At 41.4% G+C, this 19,842-nt stretch overlaps 1 protein-coding gene across 3 annotated transcripts in view; it reads right to left on the reverse strand.

Moving 5' to 3' along the window:
• Positions 1-19,842, reverse strand: part of dvl1a (dishevelled segment polarity protein 1a) — a 44,098-nt gene that overhangs the window by 23,383 nt on the left and 873 nt on the right. For all 3 annotated transcript variants that reach the window (XM_082146102.1, XM_082146101.1, XM_082146100.1), the window contains exon 2: positions 1,495-1,564. In XM_082146102.1, the coding sequence (XP_082002228.1) occupies positions 1,495-1,564 (70 nt within the window). The remainder of the gene's footprint in view (positions 1-1,494; positions 1,565-19,842) is intronic.

A 19,842-nucleotide genomic window follows, 5' to 3' on the forward strand; every position in this document is an offset into this window, starting at 1 on the left:
TGTTTAATTAAGGGTTGTACAGTACATAGTTTCCATGGTAGAGTTCAAGATTAATGTTTTCTTTACTACTGGAGCTGCCAGTTTGCTACGTTTTAAAATGATTATTAAACTGCAAGCACAAACTATGCAAACACGGCAGCCCTTCCGGTGCACTCAGTGTCCGAATTCCCTCACTGGTTTTCATTCACTCCTTCAAATGGACTATATTAGTGGATTGATTTAGGGAATAGTGAATGAGGGTATGTGGGCAATTTCGAAAACGGCTTATGAGTGGTCCGACTCCTCTTCATTTAATCAAAAAGGGGTCTTAAAATGTAGTACAGTGCTTTCATGATCCAAATAATGGAGGATAGATGTGGATACCTAAGCCTATTCATAAAAAACACACTATATTGTTTATATTCTCTACAAAAAACAATGATAAAACTTTAGAGAATGCCAGAAATCCAGTACACTATGGTAATTAAAGCAGTGATCGTGATAGTACACTGAAGGTCTCCGTGTTTGGACACTCAGCAGGCGATGAAGCACATATTTTAGTGCTGCACAGCTCAATGTCATGCATCTCAGCATGTCTGTGCAACTCTCTGCAGCTGGAGGCTCGCTGGAGTCCACTAACCTGTATTTTGCACCTCACACCAAATTTAACCAACACACAGGTATAACAGCTGCTTATAATAGTGTAGATGTGTGTTTTAGAGGCGATAATCAGATTCATTATTATTCCTCGGTTTTGCCGTCACTATAAAAGGTAAGAGCCTATTCATAGGATTAATTCACTAATCAGACTACACAGGTCATGCTTTTGGTTTAAATGGATAGTTCACCCAAAAATGAAAATTCTGTCATTAATTACTCACCCTCATGTCATTCCATCCAAACCCATAAGATTTTCATTCATCTTCGGAACACAAATTATCTTTTTGATGCAATCTGAGAGCTTTCTGTCCCTCCATAAGGTTCATAAAGAGATCGTAAAACTAATCCATATGAATTGAGGAGTTTAGTCCAAATTTTCTGAAGAGACACGATCCTTTTATATAATGTACAGATTTAATATAGTCTTTTATTCTTAATAATGTGCTGCGCAACACGAGAATTAACCTCATTGGTTCTCGCAAGACAAGCAAACATGCTTGAGCTTCCGTTTATCATAACTGATGTGCGAGTTGATGAATATTTATAGGTGAGCTGTTTGGGAATCTAATCATACAAGTTGTCCAGTATGTTTTTGACTAACCAAATAGTCTGTAAATAGGAGTAATTTGTTTGGGAATCTAACTACACTAATTGGGTTGTATGTTTTTGATTCACTAAAAACTGCCAGTTCATAAGAGTATGAGTATTTGTACAGGAATCGGATTACCACTAAAAAGAACTCCACTAAAACCAGCTTAGGCCTGGGGGTTTTTTTCAGCAGGGTTGATATATTTATATTTTGCAATGTCACAATCTATCCAAGACAGAGAGGAGGGGACCATTCGTCTCACTTACCCAGGACACCACTCTGCCGTTGAAGCAGGGCAGCTTGGCGTTATCATCAGAGATTTCTTCTTTGACGACTCTGCAGGAAAGAACACAAACTGTTAGAGACTCTGTGAGACCAGCACATCAGTTCACGTCTATTTGCAAAAGCTGAGGCATACTGAAAGCATGTCACGCTCAAACAGCGGAATTTTCCACTTAGCTCTCAACTGCTGGCTGCTCATGATGAGAATGCTGAACGCCCCTGTTGACCGACTACTCTATTGAAAACTACTCCGTTTTAACGGGCCTCATTAGTACCTCATGCACATTTCAGATTGCCTACTAAAACTGCTGTTGCTGGACCGATAGAGTGGCTTAGTATACATGCACATCTAATATTTAGGGCCCGAGCACCGATGGTGTGAGGACCCTCTTGGAATTGCTCTGTTTATTATTATTATTATTATTATTCTTCTCCGCATTTAATCGCATTTTTGAGGGCCTAAACATGCTCGAAAACTCACGAAACTTTGCACACGCGTCAGAACTGGCGAAAATTTACATCTGATATAGGTTTCAGAATTGGGCGGGGCAAAATGGCTCGATAGCGCCACCTATAAAAGTTCAACGGAGTGCGCCTCCCGCTATGTTCCACGTACGTTTACGAAATTCGGTACATACATGTAAGGACCTAATACCTACAAAAAAGTCTCTTGGAGCGTAGCCCTAAACACAACAGGAAGTCAGCCATTTTCAACTTCCTCTCAGATTTTTGTGCAGTTTTTGCCATTTTCATGCCTCGTACTTTAACGAACTCCTCCTACAGTTTTAATCTGATCATCTTCAAATTTGGTGAGTGTAATCTTAAGGCCTTTGCGACGTTAAATTGCGAAGATCTTGAGTTTTCGTCGAAGGGCGGGTCCTCGGCGGCCTGACAAATTTCGATGTTTCGCCATGAAACAGGAAGTTGCTGAAACTCAGGCATGGAATGTCCAATCTGCCCCAAACTTCACACGTTTGATAAGCGTTCTGTCCTGAACACATGACCATGCTCATATTCAGTTACAGTCATAGCGCCACCTGCTGGCAACAGGAAGTGACATGTTTAACATTGTTGTGAACTCCTGATAACATATAAAAAAGTGCCAGCAAGTGCTAAGCATGCTAACAACATACTAGACACATGCTAAAACATGCTAGCAAACACTTAGCTAATTGCTAAAGCATGCTATTACTGCAATTAAATAGGAATTTGCTGTAACTCAGGCACGGAATGTCTAATCTGCCCCAAACGTCACACATTTGATAAGAGTCATGGCCTGAACACATCTACATGAGAATATTCAGTTATAGTAATAGCGCCACCTACTGGTAACAGGAAGTGTCATGTTTAACACGTTGATGCCGTTCTAGCAACATGTTAAAAATGCCATTGACTTCTAAACATGCTAGAAACATGTTAAAACATGCTAGCAAAACTTAGCTAAGTGCTAAAGCATGTTAATTCAATGAAACAGGATGTTGTTGTTACTCAAGAAGGCAATGTCCAATCTGCGCCAAACTTCACACGTTTGATAAGCGTTCTGTCCTGAACACATGACCATGCTCATATTCAGTTACAGTCATAGCGCCACCTGCTGGCAACAGGAAGTGACATGTTAAACACTGTTGTGGACTCCTAATAACATATAAAAAAGTTCCAGCATGTGCTAAACATGCTAACAACATACTAGAAACATGTTAAAACATGCTAGCAAACACTTAGCTTAGTGCTAAAGCATGCTAATACTGCAATTAAATAGGAATTTGCTGTAACACAGGCACGGAATGTCCAGTCTGCCCCAAACTTCACACGTTTGATAAGAGTCATGGCCTGAACACATCTACATGAGAATATTCAGTTATAGTAATAGCGCCACCTACTGGTAACAGGAAGTGTCATGTTTAACACGTTGATGCCGTTCTAGCAACATGTTAAAAATACCATTGACTTCTAAACATGCTAGAAACATGTTAAAACATGCTAGCAATACTAAGCTAAGTGCTAAAGCATGCTAATATAATGAAACAGGATGTTGTTGTTACTCAAGAAGGCAATGTCCAATCTGCGCCAAACTTCACACTTTTGATAAGCGTTCTGTCTTGAACACATGACAATGCTCATATTCAGTTACAGTCAAAGCGCCACCTGCTGGCAACAGGAAGTGACATGTTAAACACTGTTGTGGACTCCTAATAACATATAAAAAAGTGCCAGCAAGTGCTAAACATGCTAACAACATTCTAGAAACATGCTAAAACATGCTAGCAAACACTTAGCTAATTGCTAAAGCATGCTATTGCTGCAATTAAATAGGAATTTGCTGTAACACAGGCATGGAAAGTCCAATCTGCCCCAAACTTAATATGTAACATGCAAGAAACATGCTAGCAACACATAGCTAAGTTCTAAAGCATGTTAGAAATGCTAAAGGAAGTTGTTGTAACTCAAACATACAATATCCAATCTGCCCCAAACTTCACATACTTCATAAAAGTCCTGCACTGAACACATCTACAAAGCAATATTCAGATATATAACCCCACCTACTGCCAACAGAAACTGAACTGGTTAACACAGTAATGCAGTACTAACCACATACCTATTGTGTACTAAGCATGCTAAAAACATACTAAACATGCTAGCAACTACTATATACTGTATACCTCCTTAAATGCACATTGCCCAACCATGCTCTGTCTTCCTAAAGCCAACGAGTGACGATGGCACGGGTGCGAGGGCCCTTTCATCGCTGCTTGCAGCTTTAATTTTCTAAATGTGTGCGCATTTATGAGTATTGAGGGTATATATATATATATATACACTGTATATATATTCAAGTGTGGGCACATTTATATGTGTGAAAGGTGTCAGGGCACAAGAGGTTATTAATAGAGTGAGTGAGTGTGTTAGCAGAGTGTCCATCCTAGGCTGTAAATTCCCTACATAAATACCACACTGTTACCCTTTAACCCTTCCAGTCGAGGTTCAGCAGTCACACACCTGCTGGTCTCTTGTCACTGTGTGCAGGACTAGTACATACACACAAACCACATGACACTGACAAAACCACTAAAGGGAAGGCTTGATTCGCAGTCTGACAAAGCAGGATTACTAGGGATGCACAACATATCTTTGACCGTATCGGTAAAACGACCATGAGATCATTCAAATTTCAACAGAAGATATAACGAATCAAACATTCACATATGAATATCTAAAATTACACTGATTTCCCACAAGCCAACAAGTACAACACATAGTCACTTGCGGTCCATTAAGTGAGTCTTACATTGCGAGTTCACCAACTGCTCTGACTGATTCACAAGTGTCACTGATTCACTAAAGAGAGTCGACTCATTAAAGTCATTAGTTCATGAAACGGACTACACAGGCAACGCTGTGTTTTTGATTTACTAAAAAAAGCTGGTTCAAAAGATTATTTTGTTCAGGAATCAGACAATTGGTTGTGCTGCATTTGTTTGGTTCACTAAAAAAAGCAGTAGCACCTCACTGCAATACACGAGATCCAGGGGGCGGAGTTGGATCCAGATGTAAGCAGCATGGTCCTCACTGCAGAACACGAAATCCACGAAAGGGGTGGAGATTGGTAGGTTTAGGGGTGGGTTTAGGGATCAGGGGGTGGAGATGGGTAGGTTTAGGTATATGTAAGGTGGGAGGAGTTGGATCTGGATCCAACTCCTCCCCCTGGATTTCGTGTTCAGCAGTGAGGACCATCTCAAAAAAAGAACTGGTTCAAAAGAGTCATATGTTCAAAAATCAGACTAAACTGGCCATGCTGCTGTATACTTTTGGTTTACTAAAAAGGGCAGGATCATAATAGTCATGGGTCGTGGAAGTAGTGTTCGCCCGGGCCTGAACCCAGGTTACTTTTGAGCAATCTCAATTCAAACACACACGTCATCTTTTTTATGAATGACAGTGATGATTCTTGCTATATCTATTAAACTTTTTGAAATTACAATCATACCGCACTTTCACGCTACAGCTAAGCCAGAGAGAGCAAATGTTAAGCTTTAAAGGGATAGGCTACTCCACCGAAAAATGAAAATTCTGTCATCATATACTCACCCTCATGTTGTTTCAAAACTGTATGAATTTCTTTCTTCTGCTGAACAGAAAGGAAGATATTTAGAAGAATGTCAGTAACCAGACAGTTTTAGATACCATTGACTTCCATAGTATATTTTTTTCCTACTATGGAAGTCAATGGTATCTAAAACTGTCTGGTTACTGACATTCTTCAGTAACCAGACAGTTTTAGATACCATTGACTTCCATAGTATATTTTTTTCCTACTATGGAAGTCAATGGTATCTAAAACTGTCTGGTTACTGACATTCTTCTAAATATCTTCCTTTCTGTTCAGCAGAAGAAAGAAATTCACACAGTTTTGAAACAACATGAGGGTGAGTATATGATGACAGAATTTTCATTTTTCGGTGGAGTATCCCTTTAAATAAAGATTGTATCAATTACATTGTTATGCCAGTAGGTGGCAACAAGTGACTGTTAAAATGTATTTGATATATAAATGAATCATTCATTCAAGAGATTTGTTCAAAAATCCTATATGGTGTGAGCACCATAATGAAAATAATTTGGTTCTGGGGTTTTTGTTTTTTCCTCTGTTCCCAATTTTCAGTAAGATCTCAAAGCTCCGCTTCTGCAATCAAAAGTCACGTTTCTACAGGAACTCAAAATTTTTCTCATCAAATTCTTCAAATACCAAACAACAAATATGTCAACAATTGTTTCATTTGTTTCTATTTCTCATAGGGACTTTTGAGACAAACATCTGAGAAATGTTTCAAATGTCAAGCATGACTGTGAGGTATGACTGTGTAATTTATGTTGTAGAACAAAACGGGAAAGTCTCTGCAGAGTAACATTAACCACAGACCTTATTTTAATCATAAATCGAACACAGCCACTCTAAAAACCCATTTGATGTTCCTGGGGGAACAAATTCACCCTCCGTGTTTCCCTACTAACTGATGTCATGCCTGAACATCCCTATATAGCATCTGTGCTTTTTTTTGTCACTACCACATCCATAACAGCTTGTCATTTTCTAATGATTTCTAACAATTTTAGAACTTTGTTCTTACATTAATGTCTCTTTTAGTGCTTGTGTTGCAGCATTCCTTCAAATCCCCAATGTATTAAAGCATCTGCTAAACGAATAAATGTAGCCTAGATGTAATATCAGTAATTATATTTCAACCATAACAAAAATATCAACATTGTGCAGTCCTAAAATGTGTTGACAGAGCGCTGTGACTTGATAAATTCCAGAAGTCTGTCGTAATTGTAACGTCTTCCTCTCTGCTCCTCCAGAACTTCCAGGTCACATGACCCACACGGCTGTGAGACTGAGGAGGTGAGCTGAATGGGACTGAAGGATGATGATAACATGGTCTTGTGGAAGGAGTTACAAAACAAGGAGAGTTTCTACAGCCTGTCCGAGCGTCCTGAGCCCAGCACAGGAAACTGGGGTGTAACTCTAGTCATGGGTAGGAAGTGTTTGTGTCCTCTCAAGAGGTCTTTACAATATACAGCAACATACAGCGAGGGCCGTGGGGGTGGCCATAAGGAAGTGTGGTCTGTCAAAACTTGTGAGGGAAGGTAATGCCTTTGGTTACACACTGGAGTACAAAGCTGTTCTTTGGAGTACCGGTAATAATATTGTCTTAACACATAAAAAAATTTGAAGCTATCTAACAAAGTTTCTTATAAGGACAGTTCTCTCAAACATTAAAAATCAGTCATTATTTGCTCACCCTCATGTTGTTCCAAACCTGTATGACTTACTTCTTTTACACAAAAGATATAGCTTTTTTTGTCCATGCAATGAAAAGCCAATGTTGTTTGGGATGGACCCCACTGTAATCAATTTGATGGACTTTTTTTTTTAATCGGTGGACAGAGAAGAATGTCATACAGGTTTGGAAAAACATGAGGGTGATTAAATGATGACTACATATTCATTTGGGGGTGAACTATCCCTTTAAGCAAGCAATAAAATATTAAGAATCAGAATAAAAATAATACATGATTTGCATAATCTGAAGGAAATGCTATATGTGGTTGCCAGAGCATTGCTTTGTAGTTATGTAGTAAAGAAAATATTAAACAAGCAGAAATATTAGAAAAACAAAAACTAATAAAAATGACAAAAGCACATCAAATTACTAAAACTTAAATTAAAAAGAAAACTGAACATATAAAAAAATATATTAAATACTATAATAGTAAAAATAAAAAAAAAGTGAAAAATAAAAAGTAAAAGAAACAAACTCTCCTCAAAAAGGTACAATTTAAGGTACAATTTAGGGCTGCACGATATATGGAAAAAAAGGTTCTATTTTACAAATGTAAAAAAAAAATTTCAAATGCGACAAATATTGCGATTCACCAGATGACTTGAATAGCTCTATTTGGAAAGAAAGAATGAATCATTCTAGAATGATTGGGGTGATTTTGTAGGACAGTGAATCTGCATAGAAAATAATAAACAAATGATAAATATAGATAAATACAATAGAACAAAGATATAAATGTAATAAACAGTTCTTTATGTTTTTCAGGTAAGTCTAACAGTATTTAGGTTCCGAAATTGAATAATAAACATAAACAAACATAAAGTACTACTACTACTTTGTTAAAGCTACAAAAGTGATTTCCTCTTTGTATACTGTTGTTTGATTAACATTAATGACACAGACAGCAGCAGGAATATTAGGCTGCTGTCACATTAAAGGGATACTCCACTTTTTTTAACTCCCCCAGAGTTAAACAGTTGAGTCTTACCGTTTTCGAATCCATTCAGCCGAACTCCGGGTCTGGCGGTACCACTTTTAGCATAGCTTAGCATAGATCATTGAATCGGACAGGACCATTAGCATCTCTCTCAAAAAAATTACCAAAGAGTTTCAATATTTTTCCTATTTAAAACTTGACTCTTCTGTAGTTACATCGTGTACTAAGACCGACGAAAAATGAAAAGTTGCGATTTTCTAGGCTGATATGGCTAGGAACTATACTCTCATTCCTGCGTAATAATCAAGAAACTTTGCTGCCGTACCATGAGTCCAGCAGGCGTAATGATATGACGCAGCGCCTGAAAATAGTCCCCAGCTCGGTAACTTCCAACGTGTTTGTCTAAACTATTAGACCTATTTTCAGGCGCTGCGTCATATCATTACGCCTGCTGGACTCATGGTACGGCAGCAAAGTTTCTTGATATCGAAATATATATAAATATCGAAACTCTTTGGTCATTTTTTTGAGAGAGATGCTAATGGTCCTGTCCGATTCAATGATCTATGCTAAGCTATAAAAATGGTACCGCCAGACCCGGAGTTCGGCTGAATGGATTTGAAAACGGTAAAACTCAACTGTTTAACTCTGGAGGAGTTGTAAAATGAGCCTATTTCCAAAAAAAGTGGAGTATCCCTTTAAGACTGAATGTACGGATCCAATATAGGCTTAAGATACACATCCGTTCCCTTTCAAGGGAACTCGCGTTGCGTCGAAATTGACGCTATGGGGAACGCTTTGCGTGATGACGTCTTGAAGCACATGTAAAATCAGTCCAATGGTGTGGCGGAACGTCAGAGGCGGGTGACGTCACGTACCAGGAAGCTATAAAAGCCAGCCCGAAACAGAAAACGAAAGCTTTCTGAGTCTTCAGTTGCGCTCTGTGTGAAATCTGTCTCTGTATATTTGGTGTTGTCTGTCTATATCATATATATATATATATATATTCAGTATGGCGAGCAAGCAGCAGTATAGGTTGTGTGTGCACCCCTGCCCGCGTTATTTAACGGGTGGGGACACTCACATCCTTTGTGTTGTTTGTTTGGGAGAGGAGCATGCCCAGTCAGCACTCGAGGGTGCTGGCTTTGAGCATTGTGACGCGCTGCCTTTGCGTACGCTCCGATCCCGCCTGGCGTTCTTCCAGAGCGCTCAGGATCGCGTTCCCCAGGGCTCTGGTCCCGCCGCTGCCGAGGCACGGCGTCGATCACAGACCTGGGGTTCGCAAATGGATCTATCAGTGGATGCTGAGACGGGCTCTGCCTTATCTCAGTCTCCTTCTGATAGACCCAGTGCCTCTCATCAGGGTTCGGAAGCACGCGCTGCGGTTTCTTCCGCCCCGATGGAGGCACCAACACTGCAATTGTCCAGCTCTGAGGAGTTGGATGTTGTTAGTGTTGACGCTGAATCTGAGGATTCGCCACCTCAGTCTCATGCGTTTGAGGAATTGCTTGATGTTGTAACAAGAGCTGTCGAGCGATTATCTATTGAGTGGCCAGAAGATAGGCAGGGCGTTCGTTCGAAAAGCAAGCTCGACGAACGTTTCCTGCCATCTCGTGCACAGCCTCAGCGCAGGAGCCTTCCATTTTTCCCCGATCTCCACACCGAGGTGTCGAGATCATGGGGGAAACCAGTGTCATATAGAGTGTATACTGCACAAACATCTCACTATTCATCCATTCACAATTATAAAGAGCATGGTTATGGGGAGATGCCGAAGGTGGAAGAGACGCTCGCGAGCTATCTCTCTCCAGCAACGGCATCTTCTCTGAAGGCTCCTGCACTTCCATCCAAGCCAGTAAAATTTACATCTTCCCTGGTTCATAAAGCTTATGCCGCCGCCGGCCAAGCTGCAGCATGTTTGCACACTATGTATGTCCCTAATGCAAGCATACCAGGCAGAATTACTGGGTGATTTTGTAGAGGGCGGGGGTATTGGTCCCGATACTTTGTCCGAACTGCGTAGAGCCACAGATTTGTCTCTCAGGGCCACCAAGTAGACGGCTAAATCCATCGGCTTAAAAAGGCTGCTGGGAAAAAGTCCTGACCGAAGCAGAGCGGTCCGAGGGCTCAGGACAAATGAGGGTAGTCCCCCCTGAAGCAGAGCGGTCAACACCTCGTTTTACGGTGCCCGTCTCTCTTCGGTGCCCTCAGGGGACCGGTCTGCTAACCCTGCCGCCTCCGGTGTTTCAGGGCGCAGCGGTCTCCGGCGAGCACATATCTCAAGGTCCACCCGGAAACGTAGTGGCCTCGGGATGCCCGCCCCCTCTGAGGAGGGTGCTAGAGCAGTCTGTTCGGTCGTTCCCTGCCGGTGCGCCGTTACAGGGCGACGAACCGACTACTCAACAGCAACAAAATCCAGAAACCAGTCTCGAGAGGCTCGTACCTCTAGTACAGTGGTCGGGAACCTATGGCTCGCGAGCCACATCTGGCTCTTTGGCAAAAATCATGTGGCTCGCGAGGTCTCTCACCCTTTACCAACAAACCATCGATGAAACAATTAAAACACATCAACAGAGATCGGCTCTCTGCAGAAAAAGCAGCCAATTACAATTCCCTTGTTGTAGTCCAGCCTACTTAAGTTAATTAAAAGTTTATGATAATAATAATATTCAAGTTGTACCGGCAAAAGTGCGTGTTCAGTGCTGTTCGGGAGTGTTCTGTGGTAACCTACAGCTCCTGCACTGGATTCAAGCTGGCGAAAACCATTCTAGAACAGCAGCGAAAATGTAAAAGTAGGCTTTATAAACTTTAATATATCCTTTTATTGAAACGGGGGCTTTGCTGTGCAAAGAGACATTTGCGCAGAGACCCTTTATGTCCTATAAATGTGTCGTATTTTTTGATAATCCGCGCAGATTTCAGTTGACGATTCTATTTAAAGTTATTAATAACAAAACATGAATGAATGAGAAAGAAAATAACAGGATGTGCTTTATATTGAAAATAAATATTAAAAGCGTGATAAGTCGCGAAAGAGAACTGAATTCTACTGACAGGACGCTGTGCGCGCGCTCCGAGCGCAACACGGACAAGTAGCCTTTGTCTTCGGTTGCGCGCCTAAGCGGCCAAATAAACAGAAATATTTCAAAATGGCAAGTCGAGTATTCACGTAAACACAGCAGATGTACTCTGTGCATTCACTCTCTCTCTCTCACACACGCACACATAAGATGATTTATGCTCATCACTTGGTAACTCAACCTCACAGTGAAAGCCCTGCACAATTAATTCCATATTGCAACTAATTTATTGTTTGCTGAATATTTGTTTGTTTTTAGTTGTCTATGGACCTAATAATTAGCCTACTACTGTTGAATTTTTTATTGAAAAAAGCACGTCTTTAAATTTTATATATATATATATATATATATATATAATTTTTTTTCTACTGTGGCTCTTTTGGAAAAATGCATTATCCAAAAATGAAAAAATGGCTCTTTGGTCAAAAAAGGTTCCCGACCCCTGCTCTAGTAGAATCTTTGACAGCGTGGAAGCTACTGTCAAATGTTTCTCGTTGGGTCCTGCAGACCGTGGAAAAAGGGTATCAGATACAATTCAAGAAACGCCCACCTCGGTTTATGGGGGTCCCATTTTAGATCTTCGAGTTCTGAACGAGTCAGTCATGCAGCTCAAGTTCAAAATGTTAACATTGAGACAAATCGTGCCACAGATCAGGTCCGAGGACTGGTTTGTCACGATAGATCTCAAGGACGCATATTTCCATATTTCCATCCGTCCGTGTCATTGGAAGTTCCTGAGGTTTGCTTTCGGGGGCAAAGCATACCAATATCGAGTTCTTCCATTCGGCCTGGCTTTATCACCCTGCACTTTCACCAAATGCGTGGATGCAGCTCTGGCGCCCTTGCGCCTTCAGGGTATTCGCATATTGAACTACATCGACGATTGGTTGATTTTAGCTCAGTCGCATCAGTTGGCGATTCGGCATCGAGATGTCGTCCTCGCCCATATGAAAGAGCTGGGGTTACGGCTGAACGCCAAGAAGAGTGTGCTTTCTCCACTTCAGAGGACCACTTTTTTAGGCGTGGTTTGGGATTCAGTGTCGATGCAGGCGCGCCTGTCACCGCCACGGATAGATTCCATCCTTGCAGCTGTGAAAAGTGTAAAGCTAGGCCAGCTTCTTCCAACGTGATACCTTTTGGACTACTGCACATGAGGCCCCTGCAGTGGTGGCTCAGGACCAGGGGGTTTTCCCCGAGGGGCAACCCATTTCGCACAATCAAGGTCACGCGGCGATGCCTACGTGCCTTGGTTATGTGGAAGAAACCTTGGTTCCTGTCCCAGGGCCCAGTGCTGGGAGCTCCTTGTCGTCGCAAACTGCTAACGACGGATGCTTCCCTCACGGGTTGGGGAGCGATCCTAGAGGGTCGCTCATCTCAAGGTCTGTGGGAAGACCATCATCGTTCCTGGCATATCAATCGCCTAGAGATGTTAGCTGTCTTCCGGGCTCTGAGGAGCTTTATCACAGATCTCAGGGGACACCATGTGTTAGTGCATACGGACAACACGTCGGTAGTCGCCTATATCAACCACCAAGGGGGTTTGCGCTCGCGCCCATTATCCAATCTGGCACGCCATATCCTCTTGTGGTCCCAGGAGAAGTTGCTGTCACTCAGGGCAGCCTACATCCCCGGGGTCCAGAATATAGGAGCAGACACTCTGTCGAGACAGGGGCCGAGGCCCGGGGAATGGAGGCTCCACCCCGAGGTGGTGGAGCTGATATGGAGGGAGTTTGGCCAAGCACAAGTGGATCTGTTTACGTCTCGAGAGACGTCTCACTGTCCACTTTGGTTCTCCCTCACGCATCCAGCTCCTCTGGGACTGGATGCTATGGTACAGACGTGGCCGAGGCTACGTCTGTACGCCTTTCCCCCAGTTGCTCTCCTCCCGGGAGTTCTGAAGAGAGTTCGCAGGGACCGGGTTTGCCTGCTTCTTATATCCCCGCGCTGGCCGGGCAGAGTATTGTTTCCCGATCTTGTGTCCCTCCTCGACGGGCATCCTCTGGAGCTTCCTGTCAGGAGGGACCTTCTGTCCCAAGCAGGGGGCTCGATTTTTCACCCCCCGACCGGAACTGTGGAACCTGTGGGCTTGGCCTCTGAGGGGGCCCAGCTCATAGAGTCAGGTCTCTCAACTGAGGTTGTTGAGACCATTCTACAGTCCAGAGCTCCCTCCACGAGGAAACTTTATGCCCTGAAGTGGAGAGTATTCACTTCTTGGTGTAGTGACCGTCGGTTGGATCCAGTCAACTGCCCAATTGGTACAGTTCTGGAGTTCCTGCAGGACCGGTTCACTGCAGGTCTGACCCCGTCCACTTTAAAGGTTTATGTGGCGGCTATAGGTGCTTACCACATTCCTTTGGGTGGAATGTCTGTGGGGAAAGACCCTCTGGTATCTCGTTTCCTTCGTGGCACTTGGAGGCTGAGGCCTGCAGTTCGCTCTAGGGTGCCACCTTGGGATTTGTCCATTGCGCTGCAAGGCCTTTCCCTGGCCCCATTTGAGCCCATTGAGGAGATTCCTGAGAAATTCCTAACTCTGAAAGCTCTGTTCCTTCTCGCCATTTCTTCTCTCAAGAGAATAGGGGATCTCCAAGCATTGTCGGTTGCTCCGTCATGCTTGGAGTTTGCTCCGGGTATGGTTAAAGCTTTTCTTCATCCTAGACCGGGTTATGTCCCCAAGGTCCCCACTAATGTGGCTAGACCTATTGTTCTGCAGGCCTTCTGTCCTCCCCCTTTTCAAAATGCGGACCAGGAGGCGAATAATTTGCTTTGCCCTGTTTGTGCGTTAGACGCTTATGTCCACAGAGCTGCCCTGTGGCGTAAAAGCGATCAATTGTTTGTATGCTTTGGGTCCCCTAACAAGGGAGGTCCAGTGTCTAAGCAAAGGATGAGCAAGTGGGTGGTTGAGGCTATCTCACTTGCTTATGAGGCGGCTGGGCAGCCTTCTCCTTTGGCTGTCCGGTCGCACTCTACTAGGAGTATGGCAGCCTCTAAGGCCCTTTTTTCAGGAGTATCTTTACAGGACGTTTGTGATGCGGCAGGCTGGTCCTCACCGCACACCTTCGTCAGGTTCTACTCTTTAGACCTAGACTCTACTCCAGGGTCTCAGGTTGTGTCTTCCTAGTGCTGCTCACTTGATTTCACACAGGACAGACATTTGTAGCTATGGAGGCGTTGGTATAGACGTTCCCCATAGCGTCAATTTCGACGCAACGCGAGTTCCCTTGAAAGGGAACGCCTCGGTTACGACTGTAACCTCGGTTCCCTGAAGAGGGAACGAGCGTTGCGTCACCTTGCCATATCTCCTTCATGCCTGTCAGCACGACTTCAGACTCTACGAAGCTTTCGTTTTCTGTTTCGGGCTGGCTTTTATAGCTTCCTGGTACGTGACGTCACCCGCCTCTGACGTTCCGCCACACCATTGGACTGATTTTACATGTGCTTCAAGACGTCATCACGCAAAGCGTTCCCCATAGCGTCAATTTCGACGCAACGCTCGTTCCCTCTTCAGGGAACCGAGGTTACAGTCGTAACCGAGGCGTTTTCTTTCTCAATTGTTTACGTTCACATAATAAGCCATAAGCAACTGTGTTTACGAAGATACAATTTTGACACAATTTTTGTGTGTATGTGTCCGTTCAAGCACAAATACATGATATCCCATGTAAACAAGAAATTGTTAACTAGGGCTAGGCTATTACTTTATTGCAGTTATGTTATCAATGCATGTGTGGATGATACCACAAAAGACCATTTTGCAAAAATAAATATATAAACAAACAAACAAGCAAACACATAAATCTCATGAGGAAGCATTCCCCGAGAGAGACCCCACTTAACGGTTCACACTTCAACCCCCCCAATGTTCAAGCCAAAACTAATGCCCTTGAATGTGACTATCACGGATGCGCACATGGCGATATCAATGCTAAAACTATATATTGTGCAGCCCTAGCACAATTCATGTTTCATAGCCCAATTAGCCTTACTAAAAAGAGCAAATGAGATGCAAACACAATTGATAATATCATCCCAGTGAGATCTAGCAGACGAAAATCAATATATGACATTGCATGCACATGCCCTCATTCAGAAATCTAGGGCTTTTCTGACTAGCAACCACGTGGTCATGATATCATTTATCTACTTCAGGGATGTCCTGTGTTGTGGGACTGCGGCCCAGCTCAGTGCGATCCTATAACAAATTATCAGGGCTGAGACGAGAGCCATCCCAGTCCGATTAATGCCCGACAATCATTCAGTGAATGAGACCATGAGATTATTCACCTACAAGCTGTTAAGTACAGAGTGATATATCACTTCCAGTCAAACGCCAAACACATCCTTCCGCACAACACACGCGACAGCAGCGCTTTAAAAATTAAACACAACTGAAATCTTTCTGTGAAGTCAATGGGGGTCTGATAAATAATACATCAACCTGGCCTGACACCAAAGAATCCATTACCAGGTAACCATTAGTTAAAACACAAGAGCGTTGTATGCAACGTGTACTAAGGGTACTTAAAAGCGAAGGAAATCCATCTGGAGCATTATTCCCAGTCTTCATTCATACGCTCCACTGATATCTTGTTACACACATCAGATTCATTTAAGATTATGTTATCCAACAATCACACGGAGCAGCAGCAGTGCAGCAGAGGTAAATGGCACAAATCGGCCCTCAGAGAGATGGTGTTTAGGGGGTCTGCCCTCAAAGCTTTGAGCGAAGGTTTACAGGGGTATTAACAGACTGTGGTGGATAATATCAGAAGTTATTATCAGAAGCAGCAGAATGTTGTTTGTTATTACGGAGGACACACACAGTGGGGATCTATGGCAGTAATAGTGGGATTATCGATGTTTATGTTGGACGCTGTAGGGCTAGTTATGATGTGATAATAAGGGGTGTGTCTCTACACCATCCCAGAGTTCTTAGGTTCATCTCATCGCTGATCTGTGAATGTAAATGTTCACTAGCCCACATTACAGAGGCCTCAAACAATCTTTTATGCATTTGAGATCTCACAAGACTTGTACTGGTTGCATTTCTTCCTGCTTCGTGAATGGTTGAAGAATGAACAATGCAAGGCTGTCTAAAAATAATGTTTGCCGCATTTAGCTGCACACAAAATAAATCAACCCCCGCTGGGATGCATTTATGGTTCTGAAATGTGTCCAGATCCAAGTTTGTAGTCGGCATGCTGAAACTCAAAGTATCCTATTTGCACTGTCAAAAATGATTGGAATAGGTTTTACAAGAAAATTCAAGTTTTACCTCGAAATTTCACGTTTAATTCCAAAGTTACTTGCTGTAATTATTTGTGAAATTTCCTATACATTTCTGAGTGAAAACTGTTCCAATTTGTTTTTTAGTGTGTAGGCCCAGTTTGCTACTCCACATTTTAACATAAAGTAGCTAAGGAGAACTAGCAGTCAGGTTTTGAAGGTCAAGCGTTGTTTGTTCTCGCAATCTGCTTCATAGTCACCAGGGCCAACTGAGCGCTCAGTGCTAGGTGTGACAGGAAAGCAACACTGTTAGTAAACTATCCTATGTTAACAGGAAAAGCAAGTTTTTTTGAAAGGCCTTGCTAGAACACCAACATCATGCGTTGTGGTGAATAAGGGAATTTAAAAGCGTCTGATGAAGGTGGAGGATCAATAGCCTCAGCTATGTAGGATTAAAGAGGCCTTCAATTCAAATTGTGACAAATAACCACATTCTCTACTGGACCGGAGCATCTCCATCCAAGAAACATCACTAAACATCTGTGCCTGTTTGTCTGTGTCTTTTAAGATCAAATGAGACAGTCATCTCTGAACCTAAATAAGGGATCCAGAATCTGGAGATCCGCCTTATAACATGACATGTGAAGCCTAGATCAAATCCATCTATTTATCCATCCATGACATTACATATATAAGCAGATACTACAGCTGAACACTCTTTATGATAAACAGGGAATACCATTCGCAAACCTTTTTACTTTCATAATGTGATGTATCTTTGAACAAAACAGGATATTCAGGGAGAAGAAAAATGTAGGGCGGAACTTGGATCGTGATAAATAGATGATTGGATCGTGATAAGTAGATGTTATTGAATGAAACCAAACCAAATGTTTGCTAAAATAATGATACACAGCTGTTTGGCTACTGGTTAACATTATGCCTCTCTAGTCATTTCAGAAGGAGTTATAAAAACAAACCTTTTTTGGGCAGCAATGAATCATTTAAAATAAACACAAAAATGTGAATTAAGATTGTTGCAATGTTTTACACTAGCCTTAATGATAACAAAACATTGTTGGAACCACAATTTTTTCTGATTTGTCCAGCTGATGAACAATAAAAACATTGACAAATCAGAATCCACCTGATTTTAAAGACCTCTAGCACTTAAAGCTAACTTTATCATGTATTGGTGTGGTGGACGCTAATATAGTTATCGTAATAGTTATTTTTCATGGTGTGAACGGGCCTTTATTCAGTTCAACGGACTTAAGAAAAATCATTTAACTCAACAAGTAACTCAACATACTCAGCCAGAAGACTGTTTATGGCAACATAAAATACAATTATAGGTACTATATAGATACCAGCAGCAACCATATTTTTTTTTTAAACTCAAATGCCACCCAGAATTTATTGTGTTTGTATCTACAGAGAAATGAATTGCTTGTAATTATGCACTTGTATTTCTATTGCTATTATAATTAAATTTAATAGCATGTAACATGTATAACAGACTGTTTATGTTAAATAATAATTTCTGTTAGAATAAACTTATTTAATTGTACTACAGCTTCAATAATGTTTGAATAGAACTCAAATAGAACTCAAAACACTAGTTGACCTATTGTAAACAAATATGAACACTTTTCAAATCTGACTCGGTTTCAAAATGAACAATGTTTAACAATTACAGAATAATAGAGATCTGAAATGACAGCTGCTCGTTTTATCTGCAGCCTGTTTGCCATTTAGGCAACTAATCCATATACATGTTGGGTGACACTGACAAATTAGAAAGTGACAGTTCTGCCTTGCAGCTGCGGGTTCACTGCAGTCTCTCACTTCCCCTCAATTAACCTCAGTCTATTAGTGGTGATTTTGAAGTGACAGAAAATGACTGAAATTCTGCTATACTAATGAGTTTGCAGTCTGAACAAATTAGGACCCGTGAGATGTTCAGTGGATTTCAAGATTATGTTTGATGTCTTCCTTTGATCTGGTCAACACTGGTCAGTGTATGAACACACATACCTGTCTAACATGGCAGTCATTTTAATTAACGTAATTCTCCCCTCTGGGTGATATGAGTGTGTTTGTTTTAGTCATAAAAGGAGCTGTCACCTTTAAAAGATCAGACTGACTTTGTCATGTCATGTTCAGATTTTCTATGACGATGCCTCTGATGGCCAGGCCTTAACTTCAAAAGATTCAAACTCGAGAGAAACCAGAGCACAAGTCACTGTCAAAAGGAGTTACATCACAAGACACTGTATTAGGAAAACACCATGATATATTTGCACCATGTGGACAACTCCAAGCATGCGACTGGAGTTGACAAAATTAGCTCTGTTGCAGTGCATGTGTGGTGCTGTGGCAAGCCATTTAACATTTATTCATTAAAACTAACTAGTATTTATTATGTTACTAGTACTTATTTTAAAATCACTGGTAAGTATTCAAATAGTGACTGATATATTTTTCAATTTCACTAATAACTAGATACAATTACTTCAACTGTGACATTCAAATATTAAAAGCCCTTTTTGCTACTAGTCATCTTATGTAAATAGCAACTAAATTATATTTACACTATGTAAAAATAGCAGTATTTTCTTTGCAATAAGTGTAAATAGTAGTTACTACTTATATGCTATTTATACTTATAAATAGTGGCAGATACTATTTGCACCTCAGTGTTGTTGTACATTAAACCTATGCAATAATAACAGTGTAAATTATTATATTTATTAAAATTATTAAATGGATGCCGCTTTATTGGGTCAATAAAGCCCTCCCAACACCTAATCCTAACCAATAAACACTTCATTATTAAACAAGTTAGACACTTTAGTACAACTTTTCGAATATTTTCTTCATTATTGAAAATAAATCCCTTTTCCGATCTGATATGTGATAGTACAACAGTTTGGCAATAGGCGGCCGGATACGAACATTGGATTACTTACTAGTAAAGGTACTTTTAACAATGAAAAGGCTGTAGTAAGGATGCTGCCTTCAAGTGCACAAAGAAATATATTGTGAGCAGTAAAGCCAAATAACTACACCTCAGTCAAAATGAATGATTTTAATTTCTTTCATAGTATCACAACTGTTTTTTGTACATAAAGAAACATGTGAAGGTTGGGTGATTAACTTTACAACATTAACTAGACTTGCTTTCTGCTCACTGATTCATAAGATCCATAGATTTCATACATCATATTATTTATATTGTTGATCAAT

This window comes from Leuciscus leuciscus, assembly GCF_965113295.1.
Source record: "Leuciscus leuciscus genome assembly, chromosome: 18".
Lineage (NCBI taxonomy): Eukaryota > Metazoa > Chordata > Actinopteri > Cypriniformes > Leuciscidae > Leuciscus > Leuciscus leuciscus.